The following is a 15,832-nucleotide window of genomic DNA, read 5'->3' on the forward strand; positions in this document are numbered from 1 at the left end:
AATCTCCTTTTCCATAGTAATCACACAAGACGCACACAATCGGAAACAAAGGAAACCAAGTGAATGTTGCTAGAATTGCTAGCGCTTGCACATTTTTTACTGGTCGGTTATTTATAAGTGTTTCCGTCCTGATCTTCCGATCAAGCTCTTTTATTCTGTCCATTAGCTTTGGCCACTTGTCGTATTGCCCGATCCCTTGATAAATGAAGTAATACGTAGATACGTAGATTATAACAAATTGTATGAATAACGTGAAGTTGAATATGTCGGAATCGATAGTGAAACCGGGATGTATAAACACATAAATTGTTATTATGTCAATTGTCATACTTATAAAACACAAAGTTAAATAAAGTACACGTAAGATTAGTGTAAAACACTTGCAGCAGCATTTGCGTGGATGTGCAATGCCGACTCCCAGGAACCAGGAGATATACGTTATTGCACGTAAAATGTACTCCATCGAAGGCGAATTGTCTTCCACTTGCACACGGACCTGTTCCTCCATTTTCCTTTTTTTTTTTTGCTATTCGACGTTTTGCAAACAAGTATGATTGTTAATTATATTGAAATTTCTTTGTTCTCTGATACAGAAGTGATACAGAGTATTTTGAAAAAATCACAGTTTTTTTAAAAGCACAACACCGTCAAGCAAATGCGTCGTGACTTCTTTCTGTTGCTTCCGGCAGAATAAAGACCGACGTATTACTTCTTCAACATTAGACTGTATGTTAGCTGTTCTTTACATAAGTGCTTTTAGTAAATTAAATACATTTAATGAAATATTTAATCGGCTTATACTGCAACAATTTGTTCCTAGGCACCCTCTCGCGGGATAAGAAGGACTTCTTTCGATTTAGCGACTATTTTGCAGTAATCAGTAATTAAGACTATAAATATGTTCAGTCAGCCGCTGCCAACTGATAGCGCCATAACTTTTTTACGTTCCTTTTACTTTACGAAAGATACGTATTATAGAAACGAATTGTTATCGGGCAATCTACATATGCAACTAAATTATAATAATAATGCAAAGATATTATAACAAGAGGTATGCATATTAATAACAAAGAATGTTAAATAATGCTTTCTAATTTAAAAAAATTAAAAAGGTAAGCACACCCTTTTTAATCTTAATAGAATAGGTGTGCTGCGTGTTAAAAAAAAAATATTTTTATTACAATAATTATATATATTTAAATTATTTTATAACGTATATTTTTATACCTTAATATTTTGTTCATAAAGATAATAGAAAATTTTTAAATTATTTAATAATTTAAATATCTTTTTTCTAAAGACAATTTTTTTGTAATTTTTATCATTAACAAAAATATGTGTGTAATAAATTAATAAAATATAATTTGGTAACAATATAAAAAACTGCATTGTAATTATAATTTTTTTAAAAGTTAATATTTAAATATTACAAAAAATACTATGTACATTTTATGTACATTTAAATTATCAACAGCATCATATTTGAAAAAATTTTGAAAAACATGTACAAAAATAATAAAGTAACAAACTTAAGAAAAATAAAAGTTTATAAAACTTATTATAAATTATAAATAAATTAAATTATATGTCAAACTTGAAGTTAAGTGATATCTTTTGAGAATGTTCATAAAAATTTTTTAGTAAAACATTTTACACTGACACCTAACTTTTTTTTATTTTAGAAGTGATGTATTATATAGTTTGAAAATAGTAAAAAACGAATATTTAGACTGTTTTTATTTATCTCATTATAAAATTACGTTTTTTATATATTATTAAATATTAATGTGTAGAAAAATTGTTACAGTGAATACATAATGCAAAAAGTTTTTTTTCTATTGTAAATAAACTTCAACATATTTTGAAAATTGTTACTTATATCGCAGAGAGAAAAGTCGAAGAAGAGAAATGGAAAGAGAGGAAAAGAAAAATAAAAAAAGAAAAAGGATTAGATAAATAATACAAATAAAAAATAATTGAATGGAATATACAAAAAGGATAAAATAAATAAAACAAAATTTAATGGAAACAAATGTCCATAAGGTAAGCGGAATAGAGGAAAAGGAAAAAAATAGAAGACTGAAAAGATAAAGATGTGAGATATGCAAGCAAGATTTAAAGGAGAGAGAGAAACAGGAAACAGCGACCGAATCTTTAAACTACCATAGATTAAGTTTAGGCTAAGGAAATAATTGTATACATTTAGAGTTTTAATATAATTTAATTAATAAATTATTTATTTATCCATTACACTATACTTTAATAAACAAATGAAGACCGCATTAATATCGTTTATCATTACGAGATCACAAATATCTGCATATATTATAGTTTACAATTCGACTATGTCTTGATATTATTAGAATCTTTTCATAGTACTAAACCACATTTTAAGCCATACATATACACTTAAATTACAATAATTACAATAAAAGGACTACAAGAAATATATCATTATGCAATTCTCTGATGCGTCTAATCTTGCTTGCAAACCACAGAATAGCTTAATTCAACTGACTGATTAGTTTATTTGTAATATGATATCACACATAGACGACAATTTCGAAGACAAAGCTATTAATTAATGACTACGTTAACATATTAAGCAAGTTGAATGTAAAATGTATTCCGTATTTAAAAAATAATAATACAGAGCGTGCACGCGGCGGAGAAATAAGGACATCAAGTCGATTGTTGCCGGAATCTTTAGCACTTTCATGTGTTTTTATTAGCCGATCATAATTATTTCTCTCTTGATCTTGTGATCGAGCTTCTTTATTCTGCCTATCAGCTTCGATCACTTATCAGTGCCTGATCTCATGATTGAACGTGAAATGTAGTAATATGTTAATATGTAACACATCGAATTATACAATACATAAATACGTACACTCGATACACGAATATATCTCTGTCAAAAACATAAGTGATATCAAAGAAAAATGTATCGTGTCATACACTACGCTAACGGTACGCACGTCCAGACGAAAAATATATATAATTATTCTTATAACTTTTAGAATAATTCTCATACGTGTATAATATTTAATACTATTAGACATAAAGTTTGCTCTTTCGCTGCAAATTGCCTTCTTGGTACATTCTTCTCCATTTCACCTTTTATTTTCTTTTTAAACGACTCATTTTGCAAACAAATATGGTCGCTATTACATTAAAGTTTCTTATATATAATATTTTGTATCCGATATTTTGCATAATATTTGCGGAAAAAGTAATTAAAGTTTTTCTGAAACCAAAATATTGACAAACGCGCATTATAAATTTACCTTGATGTTTCACGTAAAAATAAAGAACGACATATTACTGTTGCAATTCTGACACATTAGAATGTTTCTTCATAGCTAACTTCCATAAACGTTCGACTAAGTTTTCGTTTAGATCATCGGGTCGTTTATAAAATTGAATGACGACCACTGAATAAGCAATGATCACTCCAATAAACTGAAAAATAATTTGAATTGAGTTAATTGATTTGCACGAGAGCTATTACTTAAATTGCAATTCAAAAGTAATTTTACATAAATTGTAATAAATAAATTGTGCACTCACACCACAGAATAGAGCATTACTCATTTCGAAGAAGTCGCAAACTGTAAATACTACTCGACGATGTAGCAGTTGAATCAAAAAGTCATTGATCTCGTTTCTGACACAGTCACGAACTAAGCTTTTGCGTAAGAGATGTTCCATGACGACAATGTTCAGGTTGTGACTGCTACTCCAAGAATTTTGCTCGCTATCCGGTGGCGTTCCTACATCTAGATTCGATTGATTTTTTGTCCCGTTTAGTTCATCAGGATTCGCAGATTTGCAATTCAGTACAATTTCGTATATAATTATCACGGTCTTGTCGAATTCTTGACGCGCAAGGGTGCAAATCCAACACATCAAACCAAATTGCGTAATGTACAGAATAATAAGGCCAATTGGCAATATAGATAAGTTGCCCGCCTCCGTACTGTCTGCGTAGATTGTAAGTAGTATAAATACAACCGTGGTGAAACAATTCAGCGAGAAGAAGAGGAGATAAAGTCCGTGAATATCGCGTACCATGATGACGAGGTCACAAATACCTGCAAAACCCAAAATTTACGATTCTATTACAATTTACATCTTGGTATCATTACAATTTTTTACATAAATTGTAGTAAACTGTATCTTGAACTGCATCTTAAATTACGACAACACAAGAGATAATAGTTTTAAAAACTTACCATTATGGATTTTTCGGATGCGTCTGATCCTCTGCGCGATCCATGGCGCATCATATAGCTGATTTAATTGTGCGATTAATTTATTTACCATTTGGAATCTGTAATACAGCACATAGACGATAATGTCGAAGACGAAGCTGTTAATCAACGACTGGATTGACATGAAGTAATATATAAACTCAATTCTGGTAATCGTATATCGTTTTGTAAAATAATTATACAAGAAGTACACAATCAGGGACAATGGACACCAAACGAATGTTGCTAGAATTGCTAGCGCTTCCACATTTTTTACTGGCCGGTCATTTATAAGTATTTCCATCCTAATCTTTTGATCAAGCTCCTTTATTTTATTCATTAGTTCTGACCATTTGTCGTATTGCTTGATCCCTTGATAAATGTAGTAAAACGTAGATACGTGGATTATCACTAATTGTATAATGAACGTGAGGTAGAATATGTCGGTTTCAGTAGTAAGTATGAAAATAAAGTAAACGTTCATTAAATCGAATCTCATATTAATAAACCACAAAGCCACATGAATTATACGTAAGACTATTGTAACACTCTTGCGGCATTTGCCCGGATGTGCAATACCGACTCCCAGGAACCACGAGATATACGTTATTGGACATAAGATGTGCTCTATCGAAGATGAGTTGTCTTCCACTTTCACATGCACCTGTTCCTCCATTTTTCCTCGTATTTTACACTAATCGAACGTGTTTTGCAAACAAGTATGGTTGTTAATTATTTTAAAGTTTCTCGCAATTATTTTACAGAAAATAGCAGATAAAAAGCAAAATATTCTGACAAGCAAGCGCGTTGTATCTCTCTGGTGCTTTACGCTGAATAAAAAACGACGTATTACTTTAGCAACATTAGAGGGTATGCCAGTTGCTCTTCATACAAACGGTTTTAATAAATTAAATACATTTAGTAAAATAGTTAATTAAGCTTGGGACGTACAAGTGTAAGCAGGATATAATAATATTGCAAAGAAGATTACAAAAAGAGATAATCATCAATGATATAAGATTTTAAATTAAATTACGTGACATATAAAATACGAAGCATACTACGTAATTGTATAAACACAAAATTCTTCTTTATGACGCGCATGTCGATTTTAAATAAATAAACAATTCTAATAGTTGCTACAATTACGCTAAAACATTTTACCGAGTAAAAAAAGAAATAAAAATCATGAATATTGTTTACCATGACAAGTTCACAAATACCTGTATACAGTTTACGATTTGACATTTCGATTTGATATTATTATCTTTTTATAATTTGTATTAAACTACATTTTGGGCCATACATATACACTTCAATTATAATAATACAAAAGATAATGTTCACAAAAAACCACTTCCCATTGTCCAATCCTGATGCGTCTAATCTTGAGATCAAGGCACGAGATAACTCATTCAACTGGCCGATTAGTTCCTTTATGAAATCTGTAATACAATAAATAGACGGTAATATTAAAGACAAAAATTATTGATCAACAACTACGTTAATATGTAATAAAGCAAGTCGGATAGAGAAATATATAGCGGATTTATGAAATAATAATACAAGGCATGAACGATCAGAAATAAAGAACATCAAGTAAATGTTGCCAAAATCTTCAACATTTCCATATCTTTTATTGGCTGGTCACTCATGGGTGTTTCTCTCCTAATCTTCTAATCAATCTTTTTTATTCTGTCCATCAGCTCTGACCACTTGTCGTACTGCCTGATCTCGTAATCATATGTGAAACGTAGTAATACGCCGACATGCAACACATCACGCTGTTCATACAGTATATATTAACTTAAATATATCGCTGTCAAAAACGTTCATAATATATCACTGTCAGTGATATCGAATAGTGATATCGATAAGTGATATCAAATGTAAAGAAATCATGTACATCGCGCTAACAATATGCATGAATGAACACTACATATGATTATCATCATAGCTTTTAAAAATTTTTGAAAATGTATAACGCTTATGTCCATAAATCAAGATGTATATGTCCTCTTAAAAAGGATTTCTGATATTAAGACAAAAAATACTTTTGATATATTTAATTTTATTGTAATCTCATGCAGTATAAACATAAAACAATATTAAGATTACATCACTAATTCCTATTCTTCTTTTTTGAATTAAGTAAAATTTATTATTTTCAGACAAGAGTAACATATATATAATTTTAAACTTATATATTTTTACGTTTAGAATAAGTCTTTGCTCGATTTTATAACGCACGATGTTAGCACCATAATATTTAATGCGAACATATATGCTATCGTCTTTTGTTGATAACAACAACGTGAGCAGTTATAACAGAACGAAGACGTCGCTCTTTTTATTATTAAAGCCGATGAGCCATACCATTGTTCTATTACTTTTATACAGAAATAACATGCAGGAACAAGAAAATTATACGTTATACGTTAACGTGTTAGTGTCAGTATTGGTGTAATGAACTTAACCCTTCCAGAAATATTAAGATCAGATTTTTAGATCTATTCTTCAAATCGGTCTATTCTAAAATCTAAATCTAGAATATCATAAGATTGTCACAGATGTACTAAATTATTCTTAAAAAATTAGTAAGATATCATTAAAATCATTAATTTATTCTACATTTCAGAGATTTCCAATTAAGAATAAAATATTTCTTCTTTGATAATTAATATGATTGGTGTTATATCGATTCTATTTATGATAGATTGAAGAATAATAGCATTATATCCTAAAATCTTTCTTATAGTTGTGATACTGGACGTAAAGTATACCCTTTCTATGGCAAATTATTTTCTTGGCAAACATTGTTCTTAATTTTACTTCTTATTTTCTTCTTAAGTGACTCATTTTGCAAGCAAATATGGCTGCTGTTATATTAAAGTTTCCCGTACAAAATATTTTGTATCCGATGCAGACTATTTTGTAAAAAAATATAAGTTTCTTCTAAAAGCAAAACACTCTGACAAATGTGCATCGTGAATTCTCCTTGATGTTTCACGTAAGAGTAAAGAATAACACACTATATTACAATTACAATTCTGACACATCAGAATGCGTGTCGTTAGCTATATTCCATAAACGTTCGTTTTTGTTTCCGGGTCGTTGATAGAATTGAATGAAGATTACTAAATAAGCAAAAATCACTCCAATAAACTGGAAAAGAATATTGATTTATTAAAATTGTTCACATGAGAGTTATTATTTATATTGCAATTTAAAAGTAATTTTATATAAAATATAGTGAATAAATTTTCTACTCACGCCACAGAATAAAGCATTACCCATTTCGAAGTAATCACAGACCGTAAATACTACTCGACGATGTTGCAATTGAATCAAAAAATCGTTGATCTCGTTTCTGACACAATCACGGACCAAGTTTTTACGTAAGAGATGTTCTATGATGACGTTGTTCAAACTGTTACCGCTACTCCAATTAGAATTTTGCTCGCTATCCGGACCTTCCAGTGGCGTTCGCACATCTAGATTCGATTGATTCCTCGTCCCGTTTAGTTTATCAAGATGCCCAGGTTTGGAATGCAGTAATATTGCGTATATAATTATCCCGGTCTTCTCGAATTCTCGACGCGCGAGCGTGCAAATCCAGCACATCAGGCCAAATTGCGTGGTGTACAGAATCGTAAAACCATTAGTTGACAATATAAACGTGCTGTTTTTCTCCACGATTGCTATGTAGATGTTGATTAGTGTAGATATGACCATGGTGAGGCAGTTCACCGAACAGAAAAGGAGATAAAACCCGTGAATATCGCTTATCATGATGACGAGGTCACAGATACCTGCATAACACGAAATGTACAATTACATCTCTTACCATCATTGGAATCTCTTTACAAAAAATTGTATTAAACTATATCTTATATCTATACAAACAATTATAAAGGGCTCGTTAATGCTAAACAAAAATAATACAATAAACAGGTCAATATATCGAGCCAAGACAAAATTTCCCTAATACGTTATAATTCATTAAATAAATATTATATAATTATAAACGCGACTAATAACACTGTGTTAAAAAATGTACAATTTTGAAACGTTTCGACTATACTTAGTCCTCTTCATTCATAACAAATTACCAATATGTGTGAACTTAAATTTATTCATTCATCACCTAATACATTTTTACTTATTATGACACATTTAATACGAAATGCGCTGTTTTATGGTCACCTTTTTTAACCGTTTAATTATATTTTCGTGTCCATTATTTTATTTATATTTAAGTTCACACATATTGGTAATTTGTTATGACTAAAGAGGACTAAGTATAGTCGAAAACATTTCAAAATTGAACATTTTTCAACACAGTGTTATTAGTCGCGTTTATAATTATATAATGTTTATTTAATAAATTATAACGTATTAGGGAAATTTTGTCTTGGCTCAATATATTGACCCGTTTATTCTTGTATTCTTACATCTATATCTACCTTTGAATTACAATACAAGAGATGACATTTAAAGAAACTTACCATTATGCATTTCTCGGATGCGTCTGATCTTATACGCGACCCACGGCGTATTCGATAGCTCATTCAATTGGCCAATCAATTTATTTATCGTTTGGAATCTGTAATACACCACATAGACAAGAATGTCGAAGACAAAACTGTTGATCAGGGATTGGGTGGACATGAAGTAATACATTAAGTCAGTTTCGAAGATTAAATTGGGATTTGTAAAGTAATAATACAAGACGTGCACAATTAGGGTTAAAGTACACCAAGCGAATGTCGTCAGAATCGCTAGCGCTTCCACATTTTTTACTGGCCGGTCATTCATAAATGTTTCCATTCTGATCTTCTCATCAAGCTCCTTTATTCTGTCCATTAGCTCCGGCCACTTGCCGTATTGCCTGATCCCTTGATAAATGTAGTAATACGTAGATACGTAAATTATCATCAGGTTTATTAAGCACATCAACTCGAATATGTCGCCTTTAATAGCGACCGCGCTGCCAAAGGTGAAGAAATTTGTCATGTCGGATTTCATAATAATACAACACAAAACTAAATAAACTATACGTAGAATTATCGTGACACTCTTGTGGCATTTGCGCGGATGTGCAACGCCGACTCCCATGAGCCAGGAAGTGTACGTTATTGGACGTAAGGTGTGCTCTATTGAAGGCGAACTGTCTTCTATTTGGATGTGGATTTCCTCCATCTTCGACTCCTGTTGTTAATCGACGCGTTTCACAAGTGAGTATGACTATTGATTATGTTCAAGTTCACGAAGCTGAATATTCTAAACGGAAATAGTAAAGCTTTCTAAAAACGAAATACTCTGACAAGCACACGACTAGTAAATCCTTCCTGACACTTTACGCAGAACAGAAAACTACTATTACCTCTGTAACTTTACCACATTAAATTGGGTGCTTACGTAAGGCGTGCGTAGGTGCGTTTATGCAATTTTAATCTACTAAATGGATTAAAAAAATTGTTAATTAACCTTGATATTTACAAATGTACTTAAAGCAAGGAAAGATAATGACTAGTGACGTCGTCAATTAAGAAAATAAAAAAATGGATTTATTTTTAATATTAACCAAATAAATATGTGCTACGTTACAGCATTATTAAAAAAATAGTTTTTTATTATTACAATCATTTAAATATTTTTATTGTTTTGTAACGTATATTATAACGTATAAATAATATTTTACACATAAAGAGGTAATAACTTTTTTTATCTTTCAAATCTAAAGAAACACACCATCTCATTATTCTCATTGAACAATAATATTGCTCCATTAACGCATAATAGTATGTATATTGTATGTACATACATCAGTAAGAAATAAATTTAGCGAGAACAAAAGTAGTATTACAAACTTTATTTTTTTATAACATTATTTACTTTTAGTATTAATTTTTTCAATAGTAAGAATTAATATTTACATATCATAAAGACAACTAAAATATTTTTTTTTATCTGAGATATTTTTTAAATATAAAGAAAGATTAGAGAGAATGAACAAAAAATACAAATAAAATAGATAATTATTAAGAGGCGGAAATCCATAGGATAATTTGGATAATGAGAGAGAGAGAGAGAGAGAGAGAGAGAGAGAGAGAGAGAGAGAGAGAAAGAGAGAGAGAAGGAAAACTGGAGAGATAAGTAAAAAGATAGAATACACATAGTGAAATATGAAGAGAATAAAGAAAAGAAGATGGAGGAAAAAAGCGCAAGCTTATATCTTTCAGACTTTAGGTTAAGTTAGTGTTAAGTTTAGATTCAAACAAGATGATTGTATACATTTTATAACCTTAATAAAATTAATCGATTATTCATCCATTGATCAAAAATCTTAAATCATGTTATAATTCATAAAATAATCATAATGTGATTGTGATACATTATAATATGATGAGGAAGAATTTGTTTCTAATGAAGAAGAATGAAATAATGAAGGAATCTCATCATAATTGGCGGAATTCATGTTCAGTACAGATACACCATGTATTGACATGGAAGATCCTTCTTTGGGTGGTTGATAAAATTGAATAAGGATTATAAGATAAGCAGAAATAACACCAATAAACTGAAAAATAAATTTACATTAAATTTTTTAAAAGGTATTATTTATATTGCAATTTAAAATTGATTTTTTGCTAATTCTATGTAAATTACAATTAAGTAAATTTTATACTTACACCACTCAAAAGAGCGTTACTTATTTCAAAGAAATTGCAGGCTGTAAAGGCAACTCGATGCTGTTGCAATTGAATTGAAAAATCATTAACCTCGTTTCTGACACGGTCTTGATTGAGATTTTTGTAATTTAGTGCAAATGTGTATATAATTATTCCTGTCCTCTCGGATTCCTGTCGCGCAAGCGTGCAAATCCAACACATCAGACCAAATTGTACGATGTATGTAATACAAAGAATAATATAAACTAATGTGAACGCAAAATTCTTTTCTACGACATTCATATAGACTTTGAACAAGGTTGACACGACCACGGTAAAGCAGTTCACCGAGCAGAGGAGGAGATGAAAGCTGTGAATATCGTTTAGGACGATAATGATATCACAAATACCTGCATAATACAATTTATCTTTTATTTGATATCAATATCGTTGTAATCTATTTATACGTAATAATAAACCATATATATATATATTGAGCTATACATCAACACTCGAATAATACAAAAAATAATACTTGCAAGAAACCCACCATTATGGAATTCTCTAGTTCGTCTGATCTTAAGCGCGATCCAAGACGCACCGAACATTTCATCCATTTGACTGATTAATTCATTTATCACTCGGAATCTGTGATACAGTACATAGACAATAACGTCGAAGACGAAGCTGTTGATCAATGACTGGGCTAACATGTAGTAAAACAACAAGTCAGATACAAAAACGTACTCTGGATATTTAAAGTAATAATACACAGCGTGTGTAATCAGCGACAAAGGACAGCAAGCAAATGTCGCGAGAATCGCCAGAACCATCAGGTTTTTTACTGTTCGATTATTCAGGGGTGTTTCACTCCTGATTTTTTGATCGAGCTTGTTCATTCTATCCATTAGTGTCGGCCACTTGTTGTAATGCCTGATTCCTTGATAAATGTAATAATACGCCGACACGTAGCACATCGCTTTGTTCATACAGTACATGAACTTATATATATCGCTGTCAGTAGCCATGGCGGTATCAAAGTTGGAGAAATCGAATACGCTGTACGTCACACTAAAGGAACACACGGCTAGGTGAACGATACGAATGATTATCGTTATAGCCTTGGAACACTTCCGCGGACATGCAACGCCGGCGCCAAAAAACCAGGAGGTATACAATATTGGACGTAAGATGTATTCTATCGAAGACGAGTAGTCTTCCACTTGCACATGGATTTTTGCCTCCATTTTTATATCTTGTTAATCAACTTGCTAAATATTTTCACTAGCAAATATGATTGTTAATTACATAGATTTGAAGTTCCTCGCGGTACAAACATTTTGGAGAAGCACAATGAAACTTTCTTAAAAATATAAAAAATAAAATAGAGAAGCGAAACACTGTGGTAAATACGCGAGTTGTAAAATGCTCTCTGGCTTTACGTAGAATGACATGTTACTTGTGCAACATTAGATTGCGTGTCAGCTGCTCTTCATAGAAGCGGTTTTAGTAAATTAAATACATTTAATAAAATAGGTAATTATGCTTCTACGCATAAATGTAAACAAGGATAATGGTCAATGATGCGAGTCTATTAAGACAATTAATAAATTTATATTTATTTTTAAATAAATAGATGCTGTATTATTACATCAATTAACTATTAACAAATAGTTTTTTTTATCAATAATGCACAAATTTGATATATTTAAACTACTTTACATTGTATGTTTATTAATATTTTGCACGTGAAAATTAATAAGAGTTTTTTAATTCTTCTATCTGATAAAAATTATTTCTTTGGTTTGTATTATTATATGTTGTATATTATATATTATATATTAATTGAAAATATAAATTTAATAAAAAAACAGAACAAAAAATAACTAATAAAAGTGCTATTACTATTAAAATTATTGTTTATCATATTAGTATTAAATTAGTATTAAATTACTTTCATTTTAAATTATTACTGTTTTCTAATTATCGCATTCAGTTTGATAATTTTTGTATGTTTTTCATGCGTAATATTCTTTTTTTCTTAAATCCAAGTGAAAAAGTTAACCAAACTTTCAATATTAAAACTTCATAATTTATAAATTTTGTAGATATTACTTTCTTTAATTATTACTATTTAATATTTAAATATTTTACAAAATTATTTGACAATATGCAACGCAAATTTAATGTAAAAAAACTTGGCGCTGCTGAACATCAAAATTTAAACTTAAAATATGATAATATATGACAATAAAATTAAATATTTAAAATTATAAGTCTTATTTTATTTATTATTTTATAAATGTTAAGTACATAAAATATGAATGACCAATTGTTATATAATATTATAGCCATATTTTATTCTCTCAAAGATGTGAAATGTGGCCAATATTTATTTTTCAATATTTAGGTAATATAAAACGTTTATTAAGTATTTTCGCTTTAATGCTAATAGTGTTACACGCTTTCAGCTTCAGTAAAGTAATGTACCAAACGCTCTTCAAAATTCATAAAAATAAAAAGGTATGTTTTTTGCATTTTAAAAATTATAGTCAACATACCCAAGTTTACCCTAACAAAGCGGTTAACAATGCTACGTTTTTTTTATAATACTTACTGGTTTATAAAATTGAATACAGAGTGTCAAATAAACGATGATCACGCCAATAAACTGAAAAATAAATTTAAATGTTTTGCATAATAGATATCACTATATTGCAATACAAAAGTAGCTAATTTATGTTAATTGCAGTAAAATGAATAAATAATATACTCACACCACTAAATATTACATTGTTTAATTCAAAGAAATCACAGGCCGTAAATACTATTCGACGATGTTGCAGTTGATTTAAAAAATCATTGGTCTCGTTTCTAATACAATCACGATTTAAGTTTTTGTGTAGGTTTCTTATGGCGACATCGTTCAGATACTGAGTGCTGCTCCAAATAAAATTTTGCCCGATGTTCGGACCTTCCACTAACGTTTGCACTTCTACATTTGATTGACTTCTCCTTCCTTTTAATTCAAGATTTACATGTTTTAAATTCAGTACAATTGTGTATATAATTATTCCGGTCTTGTCAATTTCTCGACGCACAAGTGTACAAATCCGACATATCAGACCAAATTGCATGATGTACAAAGTCGATAACATAGTAAACATCCAAATAGACGAATTATTTTGCTCTATAATTACTGTGTAGAATGTGAATAGTTGAAATACGATCATAGTAAGACAGTTCACCGAACAGAAGAGAAGATGAAAACCATAAATGTCATTCACCATGATGGCAAGATCACAAATACCTGCATAACGGAATTTACGATTTGACTACGTCTTGATTATTACAATTATTATTACAATTTCTTCATAAATAGTATTAAACTATATCTTAACCTATCTATACTTGAATTAAAATAATAAAAAAGATTATATTTGCTTACCACTATGCATTTCTCGGATGCGTCTAATCTTAAGCGCTATCCCTGGCGTATCGGATAGCTCATCCAATTGGCAGGTCAATTCATTTATCGCTTGTAATCTACAATATAGTACATAGAACAACAACATAGAAAACAAAGCTGTTGATCAAGGATTGGGCCGACATATAATAAATTGTTAACTGAATCCCGATTTTGAATAAATCTGAAAAGTAATAATAAAAGATATCCAGAATCGGGCACAAAGGACAACAAATAAACGTCACTAGAATCGCTAGTGCTTCCATAATTTTTACTGTCTTGTCATTTATAGGTATTTCCCTCCTAATCTTCTGATCAAATTCCTTTATTTTATCCATTAGCTCCGGCCACTTGTCGTATTGCCTGATCCCTTGATAAATGTAGTAACACGTAGATACGTGATTCATCATCAAATTCACCAAGCGTATAAACTTGTACATTTCACTTTGATAATAGAATTTGCTGTTATAAAATTTGAATAATTTTGTTAAGTTGTATATTGCACTAATAAAACACAGGGCTAAATAAATGATACGAAGAATTATCGTAACAGTCTTAGGACATTTGCGCGGATGTGCAACGCCGACTCCCATGAGCCAGGAAATGTACATTATTGGACGTAAGGTGTGCTCTATCGAAGACGAATTGTCTTCCATTTGGATGTGGATCTCCTTCATCTTTCGACTTCTGTTGTTAATCGACGCGTTTCACAAGTGAGTATGACTATTGATTATGTTCAAGTTTGCGAAGCTGAACGGAAATAGTAAAGCTTTCTAAAAACGAAATACTCCGACAAGCACACGACTAGTAAATCCTCCCTGACACTTTACGCAGAACAGAAAACTACTATTACCTCTGTAACTTTACCACATTAAATTGCGTGTCTACGTAAGGCGTGCGTAGGTGCATTTACGCAATTTTAATCTACTAAATGGATATAAAAAAATTGTTAATTAACCTTCATATTTACAAATGTACTTAAAGCAAGGAAAGATAATGATTAATGACGTTGTTAATTAAGAAAATAAAAAAATGGATTTATTTTTAATATTAACCAAATAAATATGTGCTACGTTACAGCATTATTTAAAAAATAGTTTTTTATTATTACAATCATTTAAATATTTTTATTGTTTTGTAACGTATATTATAACGTTTAAATAATATTTTACACATAAAGAGATAATAACTGTTTTTTTATCTTTCAAATCTAAAGAAACACACCATCTCATTATTCTCATTGAACAATAATATTACTCCATTAACGCATAATAGTATATATATTGTATGTACATACATACATCAGTAAAAAATTAATTTAGAGAACAAAAGTAGTATTACAAACTTTACATTGTATGTTTATTAATATTTTGCACGTAAAAATTAATAAGAGTTTTTTAATTCTTCTATCTGATAAAAATTATTTTTTTGGTTTGTAT

At 30.1% G+C, this 15,832-nt stretch overlaps 4 protein-coding genes across 5 annotated transcripts in view; 1 reads left to right on the plus strand and 3 right to left on the minus strand.

Moving 5' to 3' along the window:
- LOC105833168 overlaps positions 1-15,832 on the plus strand; it is a 448,328-nt gene that overhangs the window by 203,740 nt on the left and 228,756 nt on the right. The gene's annotated exons all lie outside the window — the stretch shown is intronic.
- On the minus strand, positions 1,962-9,843 carry LOC105835630. Of its 2 annotated transcripts, XR_004964302.1 has the most exons (4): positions 8,762-9,843; positions 7,527-8,065; positions 3,571-7,418; positions 1,962-3,462 (listed from the first exon to the last, which is right to left on the minus strand). XR_004964302.1 is itself a non-coding variant. In XM_036290923.1 (3 exons), the coding sequence occupies exons 1-3, from the start codon at positions 9,453-9,455 to the stop codon at positions 7,296-7,298; spliced, it is 1,356 nt and encodes a 451-aa protein (XP_036146816.1). In that variant the 5' UTR covers positions 9,456-9,843; the 3' UTR covers positions 1,963-7,295. The 2 variants fall into 2 exon arrangements, 1 of the variants encoding a protein (XP_036146816.1); XM_036290923.1 differs by having other exon boundaries at positions 1,963-7,418.
- On the minus strand, positions 9,976-12,701 carry LOC105828668 (gustatory and pheromone receptor 32a). The gene is made up of 3 exons (XM_012667132.3): positions 11,478-12,701; positions 10,949-11,337; positions 9,976-10,836 (listed from the first exon to the last, which is right to left on the minus strand). The coding sequence occupies exons 1-3, from the start codon at positions 12,172-12,174 to the stop codon at positions 10,603-10,605; spliced, it is 1,320 nt and encodes a 439-aa protein (XP_012522586.2). The 5' UTR covers positions 12,175-12,701; the 3' UTR covers positions 9,976-10,602.
- LOC105830534 lies at positions 13,242-14,940 on the minus strand. The gene is made up of 3 exons (XM_036290958.1): positions 14,376-14,940; positions 13,705-14,237; positions 13,242-13,598 (listed from the first exon to the last, which is right to left on the minus strand). Exons 1-3 carry the CDS (start codon positions 14,500-14,502, stop codon positions 13,521-13,523), a joined length of 738 nt encoding a protein of 245 aa, XP_036146851.1. The 5' UTR covers positions 14,503-14,940; the 3' UTR covers positions 13,242-13,520.

Source organism: Monomorium pharaonis, chromosome 8, assembly GCF_013373865.1.
Source record: "Monomorium pharaonis isolate MP-MQ-018 chromosome 8, ASM1337386v2, whole genome shotgun sequence".
NCBI classification, from domain to species: domain Eukaryota; kingdom Metazoa; phylum Arthropoda; class Insecta; order Hymenoptera; family Formicidae; genus Monomorium; species Monomorium pharaonis.

Coding starts and splice junctions, on each gene's coding strand:
- LOC105830534 (XM_036290958.1), bottom strand. CDS start 14,502: ATGTTGTTGTTCTATGTACTATATTGTAGATTACAAGCGATAAATGAA. Junction 14,238..14,375: donor CATCCGAGAAATGCATAGTG/GTAAGCAAATAT, acceptor TCCGTTATGCAG/GTATTTGTGATCTTGCCATC. Junction 13,599..13,704: donor ACAATGTAATATTTAGTGGT/GTGAGTATATTA, acceptor TTTATTTTTCAG/TTTATTGGCGTGATCATCGT.
- LOC105835630 (XM_036290923.1), bottom strand. CDS start 9,455: ATGGAGGAAATCCACATCCAAATAGAAGACAGTTCGCCTTCAATAGAG. Junction 8,066..8,761: donor CATCCGAGAAATGCATAATG/GTAAGTTTCTTT, acceptor CGTGTTATGCAG/GTATCTGTGACCTCGTCATC. Junction 7,419..7,526: donor GTAATGCTTTATTCTGTGGC/GTGAGTAGAAAA, acceptor ATTCTTTTCCAG/TTTATTGGAGTGATTTTTGC.
- LOC105828668 (XM_012667132.3), bottom strand. CDS start 12,174: ATGGAGGCAAAAATCCATGTGCAAGTGGAAGACTACTCGTCTTCGATA. Junction 11,338..11,477: donor AACTAGAGAATTCCATAATG/GTGGGTTTCTTG, acceptor TGTATTATGCAG/GTATTTGTGATATCATTATC. Junction 10,837..10,948: donor GTAACGCTCTTTTGAGTGGT/GTAAGTATAAAA, acceptor TTTATTTTTCAG/TTTATTGGTGTTATTTCTGC.